Raw genomic sequence first — 25,020 nt, forward strand, 5'->3', positions numbered from 1 at the left:
ATCTCCTTACCGGCTGCAGTGGAGCGGGTTCCAGAGATGCGGACGTGGTGCCGAAGATGCTGCGTTGGCAGAACGGGCTGTTCGGCAATCTCAATCTGAGCATGCTTCTGGCGGCCATTTTTCGGGAGTCCATCGCATAGGAAAGCATGGAAGGTGCGAGGCTCCGGCTGCCACAAGATGTCGGCGGAGCCCCTGCACCACACCTCCCAGCGTAGAACTTGGCAGACAGCTTGGGGCCCGCAGGCACCTCCGAACACCCAGCAGCATCTGCGGCCTCAGCCAGCGTCAACGCTGGAACCCCCTCTACCAATGCCGCCCCTCCAGGTAAGCTGATTATAATATGCACCGGTTTATTAAAATTTTTTTTTTTTTTACTATTTTACTCCCCCAAAATTTGGTGTGCGTCTTATAATCCGCAAAATACGATACCTATGGCTGCACGCTGCTGCATTATGGAGGTGTTGTACAGATCCCTAATATGGCAACCACACTTCGCTTGTTCTATTAATCCATGTGCCTTTTTATTTCTTTCTCTGGTGCTTTATGTAACTTTTCTCCAATTTTCTGTGAGATTTTTTTTTTTTTTTTTTACAAGCTACATCCTGTTCATGAACGCCATGCATGAAAATAGGGCAGCTACCCTATGCCACATTTTCTGTATCCTATTTTCTTTACTACACCGTGTCTTCTTACATTTGATGACCGTTCCCCAGTTTATGCAGTAAGCAGACACCTATCTTCCTACTTCATGCTTGTACCATGAAAATGATCACTGACCACAAATATTGTGACTATTACGTGCATAAACAGCGTGGTCACAGAGTAAGAAGTCTTCCACCGCATGAGAGGAAACAGAATCAGAACATGAAGAAGGGAGGATCTCTGTGGTTAATACCATCGATTGTATCGTCTGGAATCTGTATACACAACTGATTTTGCAAGTGGAGGAATTTTACAATTTGGCCAAACAAATATATTGATGATTATAGAATATTCAGGTTAAACTCGGGCTCTGTTAACATCTGCATTGTGATTTACATCATTAATGGACACCACAACTTTGTGCAGGTCCAATATTATGAACATGTACTTAAAGTGGACCCCAATCGATCAGTTAGAAATAGTAAAACAAATGGAGAGAGTACTCTTTCCTTGTTCTAGATTCGACCCCCTGATGCTCTTCTGGTGTCTTAGTTTTGGCTGTAGCGGTGACATCAGGACCTCTATGCATCACCACTGATGCAGACTGAGGTCCTGATGCATGTTGTAGAAATCTGCGAAATTCCAGAAATATCTTGAACTGTGAGATTGAAAATAACACAATACACAGTTTAAAGTGGTCGTCTCTACACGCTAAATTGCTTTTGGACGAACAAGGTTTGTCTGTTTTGGTCGTCGCTCCCGTGTTCTGAGTAAGCCGCCGACAAACTTCACTGCTTGTGGCTTATATCTAAGAAAATGACATATCTGACGATCAGTTGTCCGGCGACCCCGTACATGATAAGAATGTCGGGGCTGAACCCTTTAGGCTACATTCCCATGATCAATATTTGGTGCACTTGGGATGCTGCGCATTTTCATTGTTCAAGAAAATCAGTGTCTTAAAGTTCCAAGCAAAGTGTTTGGGATTTTTATATACCGTAAATCACATGCCCACTTTTTTTTTTTTTTTTTTGTTCTTTTTGCAGATTTTCCCTATAGACTTGATAAAATGGCAAATCAGCAGATAAGATGTACATATGCTTTATTGATTTTCCGCTGCGGAATCATAACGCACGTAATTAGCACGTGACTTTTATCAATAGTTTTTTTTCATAACTAAGTGAAAGGAAGTATCCAAAACAACGCAGTGTGATTTAAAACTGGACGTGTGTGTATAAAAAAAAAAAAAAAAAAAAAAAAAGGGGTGGGAGGGGGAATGCAAGTTACATAATTTAGCTAATTGCTGCAGAAAATCTGCAGCTTTAAAGCCACAGCAAATATTCATTGTAACATAAAGATCTTTTTTTAGCAATCCTCCTTATGCTCATTCCCCATCATTGGCCCCTGTAAACACTGCAAGGATCGGCTGACAAGCAAGCAAACTGCTAACTAGATCATTTATGTGAGCAGTTTGATCAGGGGATATGCTGATGACATTATGTAAACTGTATTGGGACCCAATGATAGAATTAATGGTTGATCAGCCCCATACGACTTGTATCTCACTTTAACAAGCACTTAAACGATTGCTGTATATGGGAGGGTTAGCTATGTATGATCGTATCTTTGGTTAAGAGGCTTGTACACAAAAATGAAAAACTGTGCGTTCCACATGCTAAAATTATCCTTGTTTTTTTTTTTGTCCTGGACCTATAGGCTGGGGGTTCCTGTACATTTACAGTCAGTTCTGGTACCGGTTAAAGGAGAAGTACATGAGTTAACAGTATAGCTTGAGTTGTTATAATTTTGTGTTTTTTTTGTTTCACCTTTTCCTTACTAGAAACTTTACCTTCATGTCTTTGTCTTGATTTGGGAACTTGATAATCTGGTAATTATTACTGTAAACGGTCATTCACCTTGTATAGGATGCGCTTCTTCAGCCCTTTGTTCTTTTACATAGTTCTATCAGTCTCACTTTTGTTGTAATGGACTTACCCAATGCTCCTTTTTTAACATATCATCAAATCCCCCCAAACCTCATATATGGGCATGCAGGTCTTTGGCTGTGTGCCCACGTAGCGTTTTTCAAGCGTATATGCTGCGGAATTTCCGCAGCGTAAACGCTTGAAAAACGCATGTAGATCCGCACCCCATGGTCCCCAATGGCATTCCGCAATGTCAATGCCCATGCTGCGGATTTTTCCGCAGCGTATATGCTGCAGTCAAAAATCCGCAGCATGTTCATTAATTTTGCGGAAGCGCTGCGGAATCAATGTGCGGATGGTACCCAAGTCTGGAGGAGAGGAGACTCTCATCCAGACCTGGGTACCAAAGAACCTGTAAAAAAAAGAATAAAATAAAGTTTATACTTATTGTAACGGGTCCGGGAGGCGGACTGAAACGGGTCCGGGAGGCGGAACCTCTGAGCTACTATACAAGGGGGCGGCCCTTGTAAGGGAGCGGGTGGCAGTCTCTGGGTGAACGGACAGGGAGTTACGGCAAGTGATCAGGGCAGTCTCTGGGTAAGGGGTAGGTACGACCTGTGATGGCAGAGCCTCCGGGTAGGCTAGCAGGCAGGTGGTAGATGTGTGCTCCCAGGTGAGCAAGCGAGAGTCTCTGGAATAGCAGGTGGTCACGGCACGTGACGGCGGAACCTCCGGGCTGGCAGGCAGGTAGGTAACGGAGAAGCGCTCCCAGGTGAGCGGGCAAGAGTCTCTGGAATAGCTGATGGTCACCGCACGTGACAACGGGACCTCCGGGCTGGCAAGCAGGCAGGTAACGGAGATGCGCTCCCAGGTGAGCGGGCAAGAGTCTGGAGTAGCTGGTGGTCACAGCACGTGACAACGGAGCCTCCGGGCTGGCAAGCAGGCAGATAACGGAGAAGCGCTCCCAGGTGAGCGGGCAAGCTGGTCCATAGACAGACTGACCGGAGTAGTAAGGCAGACCGTCGGACCTCAGGCAAGCAGGCAGGTAGCTGATATGCGCTCCCAGGTGAGCGGGCAGGCTGGTCCTTTAGACAGACTGACAGGAGTAGTAAGGCAGACCGTCGGACCTCAGACTGGCAGACAGGTAACAAGTATTCAGGCAGGAATCAGGCAGGTAACTGGCAGGTAACTAGCAGGAAACTGGCAACGGGACCTGAGGGCTGAAGCACCGGTGAGACACAGGTGCAAACAACATTGCTCGGGCACCTCCATTTTGGAGGAGGTGCCTTATATATGATGAAGTCCTCCGGCCATTGGCCGGGGACTCTTTAGGGCGGCGCGCGCGGCCCCTTTAAGAGGAGGGAAGCGCGCGCGCGCACGCGCCCTAAGCACAGGGGCCGGGAAGGAGCGCGCGCTGAGAGCAGAGCAGGAGGAGGACGCCGGGACGGAGCGCGCGCTGACAGCAGAGCGGGGAGAGGACGCCGGGACGGAGCGCGCGCTGACAGCAGAGCGGGGAGAGGACGCCGGGACGGAGCGCGCGCTGACAGCAGAGCGGTGAGGGGAGCAGCGTCCCTGCCTAGCAGAGGGCAGGGACGCCAGCGCTACACTTATCTTCTGATGTTTTCCCTCCGTCGCGCTGTTGTCTGAAGGACCTGCCACGTCATTGAGTCATGTGACCCACCACATGACTCAATGACGTCACCGCAGGTCCTGCACACAACAGCGTGAGCCGCTCAAGACTCCGGACGGGGCAGAGAATGCATCAGAAGGTGAGTATAAAGTTTATTTTTTTATTTTTTACCATTCTGAACAAGTTGTCAAGCACTTTTCCAAGTGATGCTTGGAGAAGTGCTTGATAACCCGCATGCGGAAATGCATGCAAAGACGCCTCACAAACGCTTCTACCTGGCGGGAAAACCGCATGTAATATCCGCATGCGATTTTCCCGCCAGGGAGAAGCGTAAAAAATATGCTTCAGGTCCGCAACGTGGGCACATAGCCTTTGAAATGTAAATCCATCGACACCTTTTATATCTTCTATCTGTTGCTGCATTCCCGACTAATTAGCGTTTTAATTCATATGCAATTGAGGTGTTAAGTGCTCTGGGTATGACAGGCTTGTTTCCCCTACTAGTACAGGCCTCTATAGATTAATAGATCACTATCTGATTTCGGTGCCTGGTTCCTGACTTTACACAGACATTCACTATCATTCAGGCTAAAGAGGCTATTGCTGGGTGGGTTAACAACCTCAGGAGGCAGAGTATTACCGTAAGTGCTCTTTCATGCCCAGAGCACTTAATTCCTCATTTGCATATACATTAATACTGATTTCTCTGCAGTGAGCAAGGGGATGTGGTTTGCCAGGGAACGAGAGTAGCAGTGTTTCTGCTGATCTCAGTCTTAGCCTGGGATTTGGCAACACCAGAAGTCTTGCAAGAGGACCTTTATTAGATTTTTGGCTGTGGGAATATTCCAGGACCATGCCTGGAGAAGCACAAAAGAGAAGACTGCTTCCTGGATTATTGACTCTGCCATGGCAAGAAGGCCGTGGTCCGAACCCCGCAGCTATGGGTCCAACATCCTCGAATAAACAGGGATTTCCCCTCCACTCTGCCATGCCTGTTTCTCCATTAGCCAAAGGAGACATGTCACTAGAGAAAAGGCACGCAGTCAAAGCTGCAGCGACTTCCCCGAAGATCAGCCCATCACAAGCAACGGAGCGTAAAGGGAAAACCGCGGCTCCCCGCACGTCAGCCGAGACTTCCCCCTCTCTCTAGCTCCGGTTCGTAAGCTGGATTCTGAGCGGCACGGCAAATATCAGAGGTGGCAGTCTCGTGGGACAATCACATTGGACCGACACACAGCAAAGGGATATCCACTAATAAGATACGTTGCTGTACTTCATTTAATCGCTCCAATAACACTATGGAGAAGCCATGTAATAGTCTTCCGCTGGGAAAGAGAACCTTGAATACCAATAAGCCGCATGCAGTGTCGCAGCTGCCCACAATACAAAACTGAAAATGAAAAACTTCTCCCTCTCAAATAAAGGATCAGAGTTGAAAAATCCTATTCTTTTTAGAGCTCCTTCTGATAGTGACAGCGATAGAAGCTCTGAAAAAGAACTGTCTGCTATTAGCAATGACACTGGACCTACAAGGAGAGGGAGTATAGTATCTCAACACTCTCAGAATACCTCTTTAGATAACCCTATGCAATCAGAAAATGAGTTGGATATTAACCACCCCATAAATCAGGCTAACACCTTCTCCAAAACGAACTCACACACAGAAGCCCTATCATGACTGTTTCAGTACAGCTGATTTTTATGAAAGCAAAGGTTTCTCCTTCATCCTCAATAAGACATTCCACAGCTCAGGTGGAGCTTGTGTTGAGGAAACTTCTTCCTTGGGTGGAGATAAAATAGTGGGTACACAAAGTAGAACATCACTGGGAACAGTTTAAACAGATCAGACAAATCTGAAACTAATAATGACACTGAATTAACTAGCAAGAAAACACTTGAAAATTTCCAAACCTCAGATAAACCAGCTGCAGAGTTATATATGAAAGAGATTTGTAATGCTTTTGTTATCCCTGAAACACTTCCCATTTATGTCCGATATATTTGCTATGTATACCCCTTTTTTCACATGTAAAGCGTCATGGAATAAATGGCGCTACAATAATATCCAGTATAAACTGTCGAATTTCAGGAGAACATTCGCAGTCACTCCTCAAGCAGCTCTCTCAACATAGAAGTTGCAACTGATGTAGATATTACTGACTCTAGTAAGCCTGTCTCAGAACTATATGTTAAAAAGACAATAATCTACTATTCTCTATTCAACAAGCCATGTCTCCACAGATTGCAGCAATAACATGCAAAATTAAAATCGCTAATAAAGCATTTTCTGTGCTATAAAGTCTAACAGATATGCCGCAAAATAAGGAGTCTTTGATGAATTCTTTTGAATCACTCCATAAAGAAGTAATATCTCTCAACCACATTTTTTGCCCAAAGATGTTCCCAGAGATATAATTGTTACCTTTCACTCCTTCCATACAAAGAATAAATTACGGAATTTAACTAGAAATGCAAAGAAACTTACCACTCCTTACAATTCCATCTTCCTCATCTTCAAGGACCTATCAAAGTCAACATTATTAGCTAGGAAATCTTTCCTTAACATTACAAGTGAGTTTACACTCGCTGGTATTAAATACCGTTGGTTAAAATCTGCAACCCTTCAGATCCATCATTAAAACAAAATCCTTCTCATTATATCCCGAGAAGGACCGGGTCTTCTACCCTTTTAAAGAACTAGCACTCTTACTTTTCACAACTACGGTAGATTATCATACTCCTTGGATTACAATTATTTACGGATAAAACCAAACTAAGAGTTGAACTTTATATAAGGAATTTACTCCAATATTCCCATGGGACTGCAATTCAGACTTCAACAATGAAAGTGCACTTCAAGATTCTACTTCTGAAATCCTAGAACCGAACTTTCCCCCCACAGGGTCATGGAATTTCCTCACCTGGACAAGTGTAATTGTAAGCAGCTGGTTAAACGAAGGTTAATATGGCACAATAGTAAAATAAAAACTTGCCACTCGTATTCTTCATGCAAAACAAATTAATTTTTAATTGTTCAAAGAAATTCTCTTACTATTTACGGATTGGGGTCCTACTTGTGCACCGACAGAAACCCAGAAGTGCAGTATCTGTTCTCAGAATATGGCACAATAGACAGTCTTTTGTCTTTTTAGTCTTCTATTCCTTAAAGTAAAAAAAAACATATATTACTAAATATTTAGCATTGTATATCATATAAAGGTTAGATATATGCAATGTACTCATGTCTCTGTCCTTGTATTAAAAGGGAAATTCTTTCACCTCCTTCCCTTTTTCTCCCCTCTTTACATTCCCGATTACATTTTGTTTACTTTCCTTCCTCCATATTTCCTTCCCTCCTTTACCTAATATTTAGGTTGTGTATTTTTGTTTTGTTAAAAAACAATGCAAATGATTGGAACAAGGAATGCAGCAACAGCTAGAAGATATAAAACTGTTGATGGATTTGTTTTAAAGACCTGCTTGCCCATTTGTCTTTTGGGGATGTGGGTTTGGTGATACTGACATATTACCTCTACATTTATTTATTTATTTATTTTTTTATAATAGACTTTAAGTTTCAAGTGGACATCAGAAGATTGTTGGTGCAGTTTACAACTTCTGTATCAAAGATTTGAGAAAAAGTTGGCATTTGATAATACTTATTCCTCATTCAGGCCCCCATTTTTTTTCCGTCACTCCAGCTCTATTCCTCGCCCAGCACCTGAGTTGACCTATAAAAAATGTGACCTCTTACGTCAGTTCTGTAGCTGATACCCTCACTGTTTTTGAGAACTTAGTCATTTAAAGAGAACCTGTCATGTCCCCAAACGATATTGGCCTTAAAAGAAACCAAACAAACAAAAGAAAAACGTGTTTGTTTTTCTTTTAGGTCTAAACGTGCGGCTGCTGCCAAGAAGGAATTAACTTTATTTCTGCCCTCAGCCTCCGGCTTTCAGTCATAAAGGCGCGGCTAGTGTAAGTTAAGTCACTGCTCTGAACCGATTCATTGTTTAGCTGGCTGTTAGTCAGTGCCAGTGTGTGGTTACAGCGGCCACTCACTGTACTAAGTGGTGTCAGAAGCGGTGCTTCAATGACTGACACTCAGTAGCTGCTGGAAGGAATAAAGTGAATTTCTTCCTTAGAGCCGTGCTTTCAGTGCAGTGGCCGCACAGCTCTAGAATGCTATTAACCAGCAGGTTTAACCCCATATCAGCAGGTTAATAGTGTTTGGGGATGTGACAGCAGGGGTTTTCTAGCTGGAAAATAGCTTTCCTGAAGCTGCTTTGTGTCTCGGGAGACCCCATAAAAATACACTTTAATTGAAATTGGTGCAGTTACTCCTCAGCAAATAAATTACAAGTTTAGCTTATTCTCTGAATTTGGAATGGAATGTAGCAAATATTAGAATTTTTTTAAACCAAAATTTGCCAAGTTACCGAAAATTGTCAGATGCTCCTTAGCTACAAGCGGAAACTGTCTGCGTTCACTATTAGTTTAAAAACAGATGTGATGCGGCAAATCTCAGCAAAAAAGAACATGTGTTGGTCTACATTCATGCGCTTCATTGGAATTATTTTCTTTGCCTGTAAGCATGTCTAGGCAGAGTCTGTATCTGATTATGGTGCAGTATTCACCGATGAGCGATAAATTGCCAGCCTCATTCAGACGTTCATCGCTTTCACGAATAGAATAAATAGCCATTATAATCTATGTGTATCTTCACATATCAAAGATTAACACATTATATACTTGGATAAAACAGATTTCTATAATGGCCACACAGACCCAACTCTGATGACATTCTGCTCCAAAACACTGATTAAAATCGAACCATTACTTAGCAGAAAGATCACGGACAACTGATTGAGGCCTGAATTGTCAGGTTGGACCTCTATATCCTGTTTTTCCAGCATATCCCACAAATATGTGATGGAATTGAGATCTGGGGAATTGAACACCCTGACACGTGTTCATTATACCACTGGTCTGCAAAAGTCTCCAGGTAGGTTATACTTGTCAATGTAACATCCACATGAATGGCAGAATCCAAGGTCTCCCACCAGTACATTGCCTCTGCTGGCTTTTTCTGCATGCGGTTCGATCATGTGCAAGAAAATAATCAGACCACACTTTCCCATTGTTTCATGATCCGTTTCTGATGTGTGTTTTTTTTTTATTTAATATCATAGCTAGAATTACCCGAACCTTGCACACACATTACCCTTTGTTTCACCAGTTGTCCTTTCTTGGACTGTTTTGGTAGGTACTAATCACTCCATATTGGACACAACCTACAAGACCTGCTGTTTTCTAGTTGCTCACACCCCATCATTTACCAATCATAATTTTTCCCTTGTCAAAGGTGCTCACATCCTTAATGTCTATTTTGTTCAACTTCCAATACCTTGACATTAAAACTGAATTGTCCAGTTGCTGCCTAATATTGTCATAAGAAAATCAGTTATTCACCTCTCCTGTGGCTTCTGGGTGTAAATAAACTAGTCCTCAGGCTGCGTGCCCACTATGCGTTTTTTAAGCGTTTTTGCCACGGAATTTCCGCAGCGAAAACGCTTAACAAATGCTTGGTAATACGTGTCCCATGGTCCCCAATGATAATCCGCATGTGCTGTGCACATGCTGTGGAAATTTCCGCTGCGTGTTATCATTGCGGAAAAATCCGCAGCATGTCCATTAATTTTGCAGACACGCAGCATAATTGCCGCCATTGACTTGCATTGAATCGCTTAATATCCGCATGACTACATGTGCATGATATTAAGCGATACAATGTGCGGATGGTACCCGGGTCTGGAGAAGAGGAGACTCTCCTCCAGACCCAGGTACCATGGTACCTGTAGTTAAAAAAGAATTTAAAATAAAAAAATAAAAATTCTACTCACCTTCCGATGTCCCCTGGTGGTCTCTATGGTGCGTCCTGGCTCCCCGGTGGCTCGCGATGGTCTAAAAGAACCTTCCATCCTGACGTCGGCGGTCGCGTGACCTGTCACATGACTAAATGACGTCATGGAAGGTCCTTTTACACCACCGCAAGCCGTACAAGAGACCGGACGCACCGGAGAGAAGACCGCGGGCTATCAGCAGGTGAGTATAATGTGGTTTTTATTTTTACCATTATTCTTTTTTTAACTATTAACTTGATCACACTATATAAATCCATGCTGGTTGCATGGATTTATATAGTGTGACCAAGTTGTCAAGCACTTTTCCAAGTGATGCTAAAATCGCTTGGAAAGCGCTTGTCAACCCGCATGCGGAAATGCAAGTGAAGAACGCTTCTAAAATCCGCATGCGTTTTTCCTGCCAGGGAGATGCAGAAAAAATCTGGAGCATTTCTGCATCGTTGGCACTTAGCCTAACAGGAAACATTACTTCTATATTTTATTATTGGTCATTCCTACTACATGTACCATACACCTATCTTTGGTGCCCAATGAATTGTATCATGGTGGGATGTGATGTATCCATGTTATCAGCGGCGGACATATCATTAGTGCAGCCTGTCCAGCCGCACAGGGGCCCAAGAGCTAAGGGGGCCACTTCTACTTCCAAAGCAGGTGGAATTGTGCATTATGATGAGCTATTGGACTGCAAAGGGTACATATATTACTTGCACAGGGGTCTTCTTTTGTCTGTCTGCGACACTGTGGGTTATTACTGTTACTTTTGCTGTCGGTCTCCTTGTTGTGTTCCTTTCCAACGGTCTCCTTTTTGTGAGTTGACCGTGACAAGTCTGACCTGTTTTTCATGTAAGCAAAGAATGGGCGATTTCTTTTATGTACATGGGGTATTGAGTGAAGGGCAGATAAATTAGTGTAGTCTTTAGGAATTGGGTAGATCATTTTAGTGGTCATCAAAAGAACTATTTCTCAATAGGAAACTACACAAAAAGTTTTATGATGGTAGCAGTTGTCTAGGTGCATTGTCTACGCATCTCCTTCAACCTTATAATTAAAGAACACCTGTCACAACGTTAAGAAACCAGTTTTTGCTCTTATTTTATTCTCCCTGCTTCTTTGGGAAATTATATATATTCGTCATATAGATACAGGGCTTTTTATTTAGTGGTATTTTTTTATGGTCTTTACCAAGATGGTGTAACTCAGAGTAATTATGCTAAGCCGCCTAAATATCCACCCCTAGAGAATCCTATACATGGGGGCTTTGCTCAAAGACACTAAATATTAGCGTATTGGGTGTGCTAAGTAAAATGCCCATATCTCTGGAACCACTTTGCATGTTAAAAAAAAATAAATAAATAAATAAATGAAAAGCTAATTTGGCATAATCAGAGGGACAGCGGGAATAAAATTAAAAAAGCCATGTTAATTTCGTGTATATCTGCACATGGTGCTTATACTTGATACTGAATTAATTCAGATGTTTTGAAAAATGTTATTTCTTTATTTGCAGATAATTACCATGACTATCCTGCGATTTCCATAATTCTTTAACTTTTACTTTCTGGTGTTAGTTTCAATGTTGAGAAGCGTGGATGTAGGTGCAGCTAGGAACTTGCACCTATCATACACCTCTAGTATATTTTGTAGTTAAAGAAATATTCCTAACTATCCATCTATCTAGATTTCTTTCTAGCAATAAGAGAAATCATTTAGAACTTGTACTAGAAAAAAATGGATTTTTTTTTCCATACGGAGCAGACATTTGTGTTTCTAATATTTCAGATGAGATTTTACCATGAGATACGGCCACCACCTTTCATCCCTTATATACAGCATTCTAATAAGCTATATTTCTGCCCCTAATCCGGCCTGCAACAAAAGAAAAACACCATTCGCGGGCAGCACGGTGGCTCAGTGGTTATCATCACTGTTGCTTTGCAGCGCTGGGGTCCTGGGTTCAAATCCAACAAAGGACAACATCTGCAAGGAGTTTGTATGTTTTCCCCTTCCCTTCTTCTTTCAATGTTGTCCTCTTTCTTGCTTTGTGTGGATGACGCATCCCTACGTTCCCTGGCATCGCGCTCCTGTGTAGGCGTACCTCTAAGTACTGCAGTGCGCATGCGCCTGGACTCTTTGACCATTCTCGGCGCATCCGCACTGCCCTCGACAGGACAGAAACAAGTACACGGCCGGGGGACACTGTATGGATGACGTAGGATGCGTCATCCACACCAAGCATAGAAGGCAGACTGCATCGCATGAAGGGAGGCGCCTGACCAAGACCAGCGATGGCCATCGGACCCAACTGCCCACAGGTGAGTATAAATAAATACTAGAATAAAAGGTGTTTTTCTTTTGTTGAAGGCAAGATCGTAGGCTTATATACAACATATTAGAATGCTGTATATGAGGACTGAAAGTTGGTGACCGTATCTGAAATGAGACAAACCTGGTGACAGATTCCTTCTAAAGGGAATATGTCACCAGATTTTTGCCAAGTCATGCAAGAGCAGCATGGTGTAGGAAAAGAAACACTGATTCCAGCGATGTAACATTTAGTTTACTGGGTGCAGCAGTTGTGACATAATCAGAGTTCTTAGATACATCATGAAGCAAAGCTAAGAACTCTAACCACACCCACACCACAGCTCTCTGTGTACATTGTGTATGGATGGGGAGCTGTTGTCAGAGGAGGGGGTGTGGTCGGACCAGGGCTCCTATGCACTGTGGTCTGGGCAGTGATAATGTCCTTGTGATAATACCTTCACTGTATATAAACATCACACAGCCTAATAAATGACACATTGCTGAAATCTGCGTCTCCGCATCTACATTATGCTGTCCTCAGATTACATAGCAAAAGCTTGCTCACAGATTCCCTTTAATGCCTTCAGTAAATTGAGGTGTGTTGATTGTGAGATGATAAAAGACCAATCCGTTCCTGATTTCACCCTCACCATCGGGTGACAATCTTTATGCCCTCACACCTATTAGTGTGGTTTGATCTGACATTTGCCTAATGTGTACGGGCAGCTTCAGACTCGGTTCATGCACATGTTGACTTGTGTGCATTTTTTCTTTTTTTTTCTTTTTGAAGCACCTTTTTTTTTTTCCCATCTCCCATTATGTATACAGTGCATAAACTACTCCTGCGGTGGTGTACTTTGTCATTAGCAGGACTGAGCATTGCTAGCCTGTGAAACTTGTTAAGGGCAGTGGTATAACCTTAGCTGAACTCATTAGTCATTCTCGTGTTTTATCAGCTTCGCTGTAAGGCTGTAGTTGTCATTGCTGTGTAACTTAATACAGGGTGATTTACAAAGGAAAATCTTATGTTCATTGTTGGATGTGTGGTGCTGGAGCCGTCAGAAGTTGTCTTTGAATCATTTTTCTTTTTTGTCTTGCGCTTGTTTTTCTACTGCTATGTATCTAATGACCAGCTGTGATTGTTTCATTGGATAAAATGGATGAGCAAATTACTGTAGAAGGCGATTTAGAGCTTCATCGTTCCTCTACTGGACTTTATCTGACCCTAAACTTCCTTTGACATCTGTGGAAAGCAACCCAAAAAGGATCACCGTGGAGGTGTATTGGCCGCCTGCATTGTGGGAATCCTCTTGCCCTGCAACCAGGTTTATGCAGGAGCAGCTTACAGAGAATCTATCTGCTCAGCTGACATGTCTGTTTTAGTAAATACTTGTATTCCCCGTGTAATAACATTCAGGATTATCTTTTCTTAGAACTCTGTACTGTGACGTCCTCTGTTGTTCTTCTTGGAAATTTATGAATAGATAAACAAAAATGGGTGTCTCTACATTCCAGGGCTGGCAGTGTCATTGTAAAGCCTTGGCAAAAGCTCTGTAGCAAATATATCTATAAGGTTTTGTGGTTTGTTGCCCAGGATATTTTTGGGGGGTGGTTAGATGTTGCTCTAAAATCTGTAGTGAAAAAATAGCATGAACTACATGCAATGTCAACGTCCACCAAACAATGTGTATGGCGCTGTGGTGTTTCACTCCATACACTTTTACATCCAGTCGCCCCTGGAGTTGCTAAAAGCTGATCAGTGCGGTGTTGGACCCCAGCCCATCCTGTGGATAGGTCATTAAAGGGAATCTTTCACCAGGTTTATGTCACCTAATCTGAGAGCTGCATAATGTAGGGGCAGAGACCCTGATTAGTGATGTGTCACTCACTGGGCTGCTTAGTGTAGTTTTGATAAAATCACTGTTTTATCAACAGGAGATTATCACTAGAGGACTAGTAAACCTGCTGCCATGTAGTCCTCAATGTTCATGAGCTCTATATAACCCCACCACTGATTGGTAGCTTTCTACCCATGTACAGTGTACGCAAAAAGCCACCAATCAGTGGTGTGGGTGGGGTTATACAGAGCTCAGCATTCTGAGCACTGCTGTATCTACAGCAGAGAAAACTAATTTTATCAAAATTACATCAAGCAACCCAGTAAGTGACATATTGCAGGAATCAGGGTCTCTGCTACATTATAATTATCTCTACATTATGCTGTTCTGAAATGGTGGAGTGAAAACCTGGTGACAGTTGCCTGTAATATAAAATTAGGGACAACCCCTTTCAAATGCAGCTACTACATTTGCCAGCATGCCTCTTGTGTGATGTGAATGCAGGACGTGGAATTTTCATGTCTGGTGACCTCATATTGAAGATCACTGGAAGCCAAACAGATGGGCTAAAGGGAATCTGTCACCATTTTGAAGTTATCAGACCTCTACTATAGTCATACAGGGTATAGAAAAGTTAATCTATACATACCTGTATGGCCCATAGTAGAGGTTTGATTGCAGAGAAAAGCGCTTTAATCAATTCTAGTTTGTACAGGCTTGGCGTCCGGGGGATGCCAAGCAATCCCCGCCTATGTGCTTATTATCCCCCCCCCCCACCCCACCCAAATCCCCGCTTATATGCTTAATTATCATATTTCCCCCCTCCTACACGTCACAGGGCCCTGTGACGTGCCCTGTGCTTCCTGACTTCCCGGGCATGCACAAAGCGCCGCTCACATAGAGCGCGCTTTTCTTCATCCCGGCCCCGTCTACCTGTGCACTGCGCCACAGGGTTCTGTTGCACAGGCGCCGGGAAGTGACAGTGACAGCAACAGCGACTCCCCGGCGCCTGCGCAGTAGTAACCTTCGACGCAGTGCACAGGCAGATGGGTCGGGATGAGGCAAAGCACACTCTGTGAGCGGTGCTTTGTGCATACCCGGGAAGTCAGGGAACACGGTGACGTGCAGGAAAGGGGGGGGGGGGGGGTGTATGATTAAGCATATAGGCCGAGATTTGGGGGAATAATAAGCACATAGGCGGGCAGGGCTGGTGTCGGTACTCGGCACACCCGGGCAGGTGGGGGGGGCACTCGCGGTCGGGGCCCCCTGCCGGGCTATTGGTGGAGGAGAGCGGTGCCAGCGCCCGCCTTTCTCCCCCGCTTGCTCAGGGCCCTGGCAGCCGGATACTTGCCTCTCCGTTCCTCCGCAGATCCGCTGTCTTCCTGCTGTGCGCTCCCTGTGATGTCTCAGGTCAGAGGGTGCGGTGACGTCTTTCCACCGCGCCCTCCCCTGAGCCATCACAGGCAGCTCAGAGCGGGGCGACGCTGGAGTCCGGACCTGAGCAGCGGCAGCAGGTGAGGAGGAGTGAGGTGAGTATCTGATTTTTTTTTTTTAATGTATGAAGGCATGGGGCATTATATTGGGGGGGGTGACATCGTGCATGAGGCATTATATGGGGGGGTGACATCCTGCATGGGGCATTATATGGGGGGGGGGGTGACATCCTGCATGGGGCATTTTAAAGAGAGGGGGGTGATATCCTGCATGGGGCATTATATGGGGGGTGGGAGGTACATCCTGCATGGGGCATTATATGGGGGGGGGGGGACATCTTGCATGGGGCATTATATGGGGGGGGGGGGAAGGGACATCCTGCATGGGGCCTTTTACTGGGGCCAGTATCCTGTATGGAGCGTTATAAGGGGGCCAGTATCCTGTATGGAGCATTTTATGGGGGCCAGTATCCTGTATGGAGCGTTATAAGGGGGCCAGTATCCTGTATGGAGCATTTTATGGGGGCCAGTATACTGTGTGGAGCGATTCTGGTTTCTGAGCTATTGTAGAATTTACAATAGATATCGCTCATGTAATGTAAGAAGTAAAATCTTTGCATTATATATATATACTTCTCTGCGGTATCTGTGCATCATGAATCGTGATGTGTTAAAGGGGCCCATTGAGACTCTTTCGCCCGGGGCCCAGAAAAACCTGGAGCCGGCCCTGTAGGCAGGGATTGCTTTGCATCCCCCCAGATGCCAAGTCTGTACAAAATAGAATTGGTTAAAGCGCTTTTCTCTGTAATCAGACCTCTACTAAGGACCATACAGGTATGTGTAGATTTACTTTTCTATACCCTGTATGCCCATGGTAGAGGTCTGATAACTCCAAAGTGGTGACAGATTCCCTTTTAAAGAGGAACGGTCACTGGGTAAAAAGTGGGTGGATTTTTTTTTTTTTTTTCTCCTCCCCTGAGTATTCTGTTTTGTTTTGTTTTTAAAGTGCTAAATAAGTCCCAAACCTCTAGCCATATGGAGGATTTAAAGGGAAAATGAATAGTAAACAGGATACTCAGGAGCAAGAATGAAATGAGAGCGAAAACTGGCCACTTTTGACCCTGTGACAGGTCCTCTTCAAGGGTATGTGCACATGATGCTAGCCTATCTGCTGAATTTTTCCTGCAAAAGACTATTTAAGAAACAGCCAGTGGCCTTTTTTGCCATTTTTCTTGATGTCTTTTTTGTTGGTTTTTAGCTTTTTTTTTTTATTATAATTAAATTAAATGCATTAATATTGAGTTGGCTCCAAGCAGAAGCCGCGCGAAAGAACGGTCAGGTCATTTCTTTAAACATTTGTGGCCTTGGAAGGCTGAAGTGGTTAGAAGAATCTCAAAAAGACTGAACATGGCACAAGGCATTTTTTACATTGCTCTGCATATGTTCATTCTTTTTGGCTTTTTTCAAGCACTTTTTCAGGCGGGTTCCAAGACGTCAGGTGCACGTACCTGTAGACTGACCTCCGTTCATGTTTCAATTCACCCGATTTGAGTGGTTTGTTCAGTCATCGAACAATTGTTAAGCGCTGTTACACTGGCAGATAATCGGGAAGGAGTGTTCATGTGAAAGGTGATTATCAGTATGTGTACAATTACTACTAGTACTTCCAATTTCATAGAATTTTTTTTTTTTTTTTTTTTTGCTCACCTACTGCAGCCCATTAAGTATCATCTGGTTTCATTCAATATATCGACTAGCAGGGGACTACGTGCACCTTAAAGAGGATCTGTCACCAAGTCAAAAATAGACCGTTTTTCTCGTTTTATTTTTCCGCTTTTGAGAATTGTTTTTTTCTTTTTACAAGTTCTCTATACTGTTCCATACATATGGGTACTTGCCCAATATGTATATTTTTACGGTCTTTAGAAGGGAGCAATGCTCACTGGATACTCTTGGGTGTGTCTAGCTTACTCTTAATTGTTATCCTTTGAGCACCGCCCATTTGTAAATCTCCTAAAAAATTGCAGTAAATAAAGCTGCCCACATCTCTGGAACTGAAAGGCGTATTTAAAAAAAAAAAAATGGAGTACTCGAGCAGTGACAATCAGATGTTATCAAGAATTGGACACCCTTGACCCTGCGACACGTTCTCTTTAAGGGGAATGCTGATTATTGATTGCATTGCATAGATTGTTACCCACCACGCAGTACAAAGTTCTGCAAATGAATTTGATTGCATATGTGTAGGAAGGATCTTAACCAAAGCGGGTTATTTATATCCACATATAGGCTGTGGGAAGGGAAGACTTGTCTGCTAATTACAGAGGAGCTGATCACTGTGAGTCAGTTGTGGCACTAATAACTTGTGTGAATCCGGAGACGTCCATATAGGAGCTTCTTTCTGTACATTCCCGGTGTATATTATTTACAAACAACAAAAAGTGGAGAAAAGATGTCCTGTTATTTGTTGCATGTCAAACAATTCAATTTTCAGGTATTTGACTTTCGGCATGTGCTCCTCCTCAATTCCTCACTGGCTAGTGATCCACATTTATTTTTCATTAAGACCTCACCCATTTTATACAATAGATATGCATGTATTCATGCTTGTTTATAAAAGTTTTATTGAGATGGATGAGCTCTATCGGGTAAAGTTGTACACACGTTTGCTCCTCTCATGTCCTTTTCAAAAGGATACTAGACAGTAAACAAGTCCAGAGCGGACACCGCCTCGAAAACTCTGACTTCCCAAGCTATATACTGGCAGCTCTTTGCATTCACTAGTTCAGCATTTCACGGGCATCTTTTATATCATCCTGTTTAATGGATCGTTTTGGCCTCAATTCGCGATTTCTGAATTCTGTTTCTTTTGATATTTATTCACTTTTGTAACTACATCATAATCAGTTCTGTAAATGCCTACCATGTTTATAAGGGAGCAGAATAAACGTATATTGGTCGAACATCATTCATTTAGGCTACATTTACACAGCAGAAATATTTAAGAAATTTCTGTAACTGGAAAAACCCATACATTATTATTATTATTATTATTATTATTATTATTATTATTATTGTTATTTCTGTAGGTTGTGTATAGATTTCTGCAAGCCCAATTTAGATGAATGATTGTCACAGAACTGTCTGCCATTAAATCTGCTGTGTGAATTTACCCTGTGAGTGGTGGTCTCATAAGATCCATATTTTTATTTTGCTGTTTTTTTTTTTTTAAAAAGTCAAAAATAGTGACAAGAGGGCATGCCTTTAAGCTGTTCTGAATAATTAACCATTGAGTAACGCATCCTTAGTGGAGGCCATAAAAAGCCCCATATCACGTGAACTGTGTGACAGATTTAAAAGTAAAAAAAACTAAATTACTCAGGAGCAGCTTTCATAAAACATGGATGTAAGCTGCCCACTTTGACCTAGTGACGGATCACTGTGTGTCAAATCTTGGTACTTAAAAGGATGCTCGTCAGATCAATGTGGAGTTTAAGCTAAATGTGTTTGTGTGTGTTAAACTGCTTGTTCAAAAATGGATATTTATCACCTCCTGTATACAGGTTGTAAATGTATGACCTCTGGGACCTCCAGTGGTCACCAGGACTGGGGTTTAGGAGGACTCCGTGCCCAAATGTAATAGTGAGTTTATTAGCAGTGGTCCTACACGCAATCTGCTGCTCCATTTAATGTATGTACAACTGATGGAAACTGCAACAACCATGTATGTATCACGGGGCAAAATTAAACTGCCACATTGCTGACAGATCAAAAACAATCCCACCACATTAAAAAGGCAAAGTATCAGATAAAAGGTTAAGTTCAGATGAGCTCTCAACTTTGTGGTCTTTGTGCCAGAGCCGTTTCCCGAGCACTATGTTGATGGCTCAGTGGTTAACACTGTTGCTTAGCAGTGCTGGGTGGAATCCTGGGTTCAAATCCCACCAAGGCAACATCTGTAAGGAGTTTGTATGCCCCCCTCCCAAAGATGTACTCATAGGGAATCTAGACTGTGAGCCCCAATGGATGAACAGTGGTGCTATATAAGCTAGTAAAATAAAATGATGGACACCAACAGCTGCTAGTAGACCACACTGATTTTAAAGGTGTCCATCTTTTTCCTGAGAGAAAAATGCTTCTTTTTATAAAATATATTTGATTGACTGTGTGAACAGATCTGCAGTCACAATAGCTAACAGCCGACTTCATTTTGGTTATATTGGATATTGCATTATTGCCTGAGCTATATGTTAATGTTTTCCGTGAGGACCGCTTTGTCGTTTGGGGAACCCTCAATGTGTCTGTTCCATAAGCGCCGGCATTTCTTACATATCACTTAGTGTTCGTCAAGCACTGAAATGCCTGAGTGTTCGAGTAGCAAGCATAATGGAAGTGAATGTGAAACTCGAGCATTTTTTCGGAAAACTGACTCTGTCCCCGGAGTTGTACAGGGCGCAGAGTCCGGCTGACAGAGGAGTCCCTGCACTCCCTGCAGGGGAATACCATGATCAGTGCGGCGCTCAGCTGATTCAAATGAGCTTCTTACGGTGACCACGCGCTACTCTGCACTGCCTGGCAGTGCCAAGCACACTCACCCATCACTACCCACTATACAGTGTGCACATGCAGATATTATTGCTACTGAGATAGGTTCACTTTAAGACAGTCACCTCCATAAATGCTATTTACCTGCAGATGTAGTGGTAATCTGTAGGGAAATAACATCTAAGTATTGTCTGGTTGCTTTACTAGAGCTGCCAGTCGGGGTGCAGTGCAGGATGCTGCCAGTCGGGGTGCAGTGCAGGATGCTGCCAGTCGGGGTGCAGTGCAGGATGCTGCCAGTCGGGGTGCAGTGCAGGATGCTGCCAGTCGGGGTGCAGTGCAGGATGCTGCCAGTCGGGGTGCAGTGCAGGATGCTGCCAGTCGGGGTGCAGTGCAGGATGCTGCCAGTCGGGGTGCAGTGCAGGATGCTGCCAGTCGGGGTGCAGTGCAGGATGCTGCCAGTCGGGGTGCAGTGCAGGATGCTGCCAGTCGGTCAGTTGGGGGGGAAGAGCAGGCAATTACCCCACGCTCCCTGCACCGCCGCAGTGACTAGAAGAAAGCGGCTGCAGGGAAAATAAAATGTAATTTTCTCACTGTAACAGCTGCTTCCGTCAGGCAGCCAGACATGATTGAAACGCGATTTATGTAAGATGCTGGCTCTATATCTGCAGGTACATTTGTGGAGGTGACAGGTTCCATGTAAATCTGCAGCAAAATGGAGGCCAGCACCCTGTGGCACCTCATCCTGGTGACTCAGCTATTTTCTGGGGTTTCCTTGTACTGCCTTATACAATGCAGATGGTTCGTTTCATTTCTGTATTCTAGATACAGAGGATCTTTTTTAATTTTGTGGTGATATATTGTGTTCCGAATAAAATCTCTGATCACACGAGCCACAACAGTGATCGTTATGATGGATCTCATTATCATTAACACTAGGACTACTGGACTCGTGACCCCGCCTAGAACTACTGAAAGGAGTCCTTTTGACTCCTTGCTTGTTTTCGTTTATTTTTAGAGTTTCATTTGTGGTTATTTATTAATAATTATATTTTTTGTAATGTATTATTATTGTGAGATCCAACAGTAATGCTTTTGATTGTTTTTTTTCTGCTTTTCTTATTTTTCTACAGAAAATAACAATAATTATAATAGACGTTTTTCAAACATTTTTTTTTATTCAAGTGCACACATATAAACAACAACTGAAGAACAAAAAGCAGAGAAAATGTAGGTGGAGGAGCATAAAAATGAAAATATGGCGCAGAATTCACCTTCTAAACATTTGGTGTTTCGCATTTGAGGCATTGCCTTTGATTTATGGCAGTACATTGCCCACACAAAGACTTACCACAAGTCTTACAATTTCCGACAGATCTATTTTTCTTGCACTTTTCTTTGATCTGGCAAAATTTTGTTTGAACCATCACTTCTGAGCATGTAGAAACTTGGGACGTGGAACCCTTTTCCCTATCTGTGACATAAGGACCACTCAACTCTCTCACAAGCGTTTGCAAAAATGCCTTGCGTGACATTTTTTGGTGGGTAATCTCCTTGAATATTATCCATGCATTTATACCCGCAAAGTCTAAGGCATTTTCAAATGCATGAACAGGCCATCTCCTTGTGCATGTTCGTGTGGTATATTTTCGTGCCATCTGATCCACTACATCTACTCCATATTTTGTTTCATTGTAAAACTTTACCGTTTCTGGAGTTTTTTTAGCGGAATCAGACGCAACAACAACATCTGGATGGACGGAACTCAAAATGACAACATTTTTGTTGGGCTTTCCTTGATATACTGTAAGTGTAAAATTGTCTTCATTTCTAAACACTTTAGTGTTGTACAATTCCTCTTTCATGGATTTTATTTCTTTAGGCACTTCTCGCCTTATCTTGTTCAGTGTTCCCACGATGGTTGTTCCTTTGCTTTTTAGCTGTTTAGCTAATTTTACTGAAGTAAAATAATTATCGGTTGTAACATTGCGACCTTTTTTCAAAAATGGGTCCAATAACTTCATTACCACATGGTCAGCTAAACGGTCCTCAGCACGGCGTGTGTCATCTTTGCCTAGATAAGGGAAGCCATTTGCCAGATATTTGCTCCTCTTATCAACAGCTAGCCAATATTTGTGGCCATATTTATCTGGTTTGGAAGGCATGTACTGCGTGAATGGACACCTAGTTTTGCTTGGGAAAAGTTGCTCATCCACCGTTATGTATGGGCCAGGTTTGTAACACGCAATACAATTTTCAATAAACCTGTCCCACACAGTAGAAAATAGAGCAAACTTGTCCGTTTGCAGTCTCTCCGATCGAGTAGATTTCTCATCAAATCTGAGAAACCTCATAATTTCAACAAAGCGGTCCCTAGACATTGTCGCTTTGCAAAACGGTATTCCCCAGTCATTACACCAAATACTGCTAATCGAGTGACGGTTCGTGCCAGATATTCCACGAGCATAGAATATCGCAATGAATGCATCTAGCTCCTCATCAGAGTAAACTGTAAATTATTGTTCCTGCATGCTTCTGCAAGCGTACAGTTCTTTATATGTGTCAATATATATGAATCAAAAAATAAACGCCATGCGCTCAAAGGACTATCGATAATGATATTTCTTCTGGCGTATCCTGTAGGGCCAGGTGCTTCTCGAAGAATATTTTGGCTGTCACGCGTACCAGGCATGTGTTCTCGAATTTCAACAGGTTTCCATTGAATACCATCCGCTGAAACTAGTATTCCTTCAGATTCGCCTTCTCTGGTGTTTGTTGTTGCATTACCTTCGCCGCCATCGTTATCTGTTGTTCTTTCATTTCTGGGACGTTTTGCTGATTTTTTCTGTCCGCGACCAGGAGGATGGTCACGAGGCAACATAACTGCATGAGCCCGATCCCCAGTTGATGTGCTTGGAATATCTGTAAAAAAGTTGATGAATATTTAGAATTTTTGTTTTGTAAGGGTCCGTGCACACTGGCTGGATTAGCGGTGGAATATCCGACCGGATATTCTCACCACAATCCGGCCCGTACCTGCCCGCTCAGGTACAGAGCGGAGTTTCATACCTGAAGCTCCGCTCCGAACCCCGGGCTGGAGCCGCTGTCTGGGACGGAGCCGTGCTCGCGCGTAAGCAAGCGCTGCTCTGTCCCCGACAGCGGCTCCAGCCCGGGGTTCGGAGCGGAGCTTCAGGCATGAGCGGGCAGGCACGGCCTGTATTGCGGCAAGAATATCCAGATGGCTATTCAGCCAGAATTCTGCTAGTGTGCACAGGCCCTAACTCAGTGTGTGGAAGAACAAATAAATACACATAACTACTTACCTTCTGGATTTGTTCCTTCTGAGTCTTCAGATTCACTTGATATGTTCTGAGGAATGAAATCTTCATCACGGTCAGAATCAAATACATGTTCCTGCAATTCGGATTCCGATTCATCCTCCGGTATGGATTGCAAAGTAGCCAGAATATCCTGAGGCTTTATCAAACGTCTTCTCTCCATATTCCTCACAAATTCCATAATTCTATATAGTTCCCTGCTGAAAAATAGAAATGAAATGAAAACTAAAAGAAATAATAACTGTTCTGCCACCTTCAAAAGTAGGTGGGCTGAATCAGTTGACAGACAGCTAAACTATTTCATAACAATTCATACCTGTATGAGTCTTCAGAGCTCGTATGTCTGCGTCTGTTCTCTTTGTCTCTTCAGCTGAACTGAAAGTAAAGTTACTATCCAGAATACTGTCTCCTGCTAGGACCTTAGAAAAACACCACCCTTCATTAGCATAAGATAAGAGCCTAGAGTAAACAAGCTATTTTGTTCAGCATTACACAGTAATACAAGCAGGTAAAACACAAGGAAAATGTGAAAAGTTGACATGTAAATTGAACTACATCTATATGAACATCAGGGTAAATAAGACAGAGTGAAAAAATTATGCACAAAACTTTATAGCAACATTTAGTGACAAAAGGACCTCAAAATATAGTAGGGAGTCAAAATGACTCCCTTCAGTAGTTCTTGGTAAATTTTGAAAAAAACGCGCAAATTTTTCACCAAAATTATTTATTCTCACAAAATCTTTTTTCACATCATATTTGAGGAAAAGTCACAGAGTTTCATGCCGGAATTCTGAAAAATGTAGTCACAGAAGAGAAATAAAAAACGAAAGGAGTCAAAATGACTCCATCAGTAGTTCTAGTGTTAATATGAAGCCATTTTATATTTGTATTTTTATTATCTATACAAATCGGGATCCTTTTAGGTTTTTGTGTGATTGGATTTCATTAGCAGCGTTCTAAGAGAGTGGCATTTGTATAAGCTTCTCTGGAATGAGGAGGGTTCAGAGTATGTATTATGTGGATGCTAATCTGAGAATCTGATGAAATGGTCATGCTTCTCCCTAGAGGAACAATCCCCCTTCTTTTGTCGTGAAATAAGATGCTGACGTCAGGTAGATCAGAGTCAGATCTGTTGTAAGAAAGTACATAAATAATGGTCAGGGGGTCTACTACTATACTATACAATGCTGTACTATACTATGTTCACATCTTGTTTTTGTAGACGCGTGAGATATAGGTTTGAAGTGTTTCCTGAGAAGTCCATAGATTGATGTGCAATTGGAGGAGGCTGATGCACAGGTCCAGTCACATACTCCTCCATTAGCTGACAGTAGGCTACTTTCACATGAGCTTATAAAAAAAAAATAGTCCAATTTTCATCCAGTTGTCATCAGTCTTGAATTCGGTTTTCATACAGGGGAATTTAAGTATGCGCACTCCT

At 43.0% G+C, this 25,020-nt stretch overlaps 2 protein-coding genes across 3 annotated transcripts in view; one reads left to right on the forward strand and one right to left on the reverse strand.

The window, feature by feature from the left end:
* The window catches only part of TAOK1 (TAO kinase 1), an 89,101-nt gene that overhangs the window by 5,918 nt on the left and 58,163 nt on the right, over window positions 1-25,020 (forward strand). The window lies entirely within an intron of this gene.
* Window positions 8,013-24,353, reverse strand: LOC141248021 (uncharacterized). The gene is made up of 5 exons (XM_073669317.1): window positions 23,893-24,353; window positions 23,562-23,776; window positions 22,924-23,160; window positions 10,826-11,035; window positions 8,013-8,035 (listed from the first exon to the last, which is right to left on the reverse strand). The coding sequence occupies exons 2-5, from the start codon at window positions 23,755-23,757 to the stop codon at window positions 8,013-8,015; spliced, it is 666 nt and encodes a 221-aa protein (XP_073525418.1). The 5' UTR covers window positions 23,758-23,776; window positions 23,893-24,353.

The sequence above is a fragment of the Phyllobates terribilis genome, unplaced genomic scaffold (genome assembly GCF_046119375.1).
Source record: "Phyllobates terribilis strain yellow unplaced genomic scaffold, ASM4611937v1 Scaffold_2__4_contigs__length_985480577, whole genome shotgun sequence".
In the NCBI taxonomy this organism is placed as follows: domain Eukaryota; kingdom Metazoa; phylum Chordata; class Amphibia; order Anura; family Dendrobatidae; genus Phyllobates; species Phyllobates terribilis.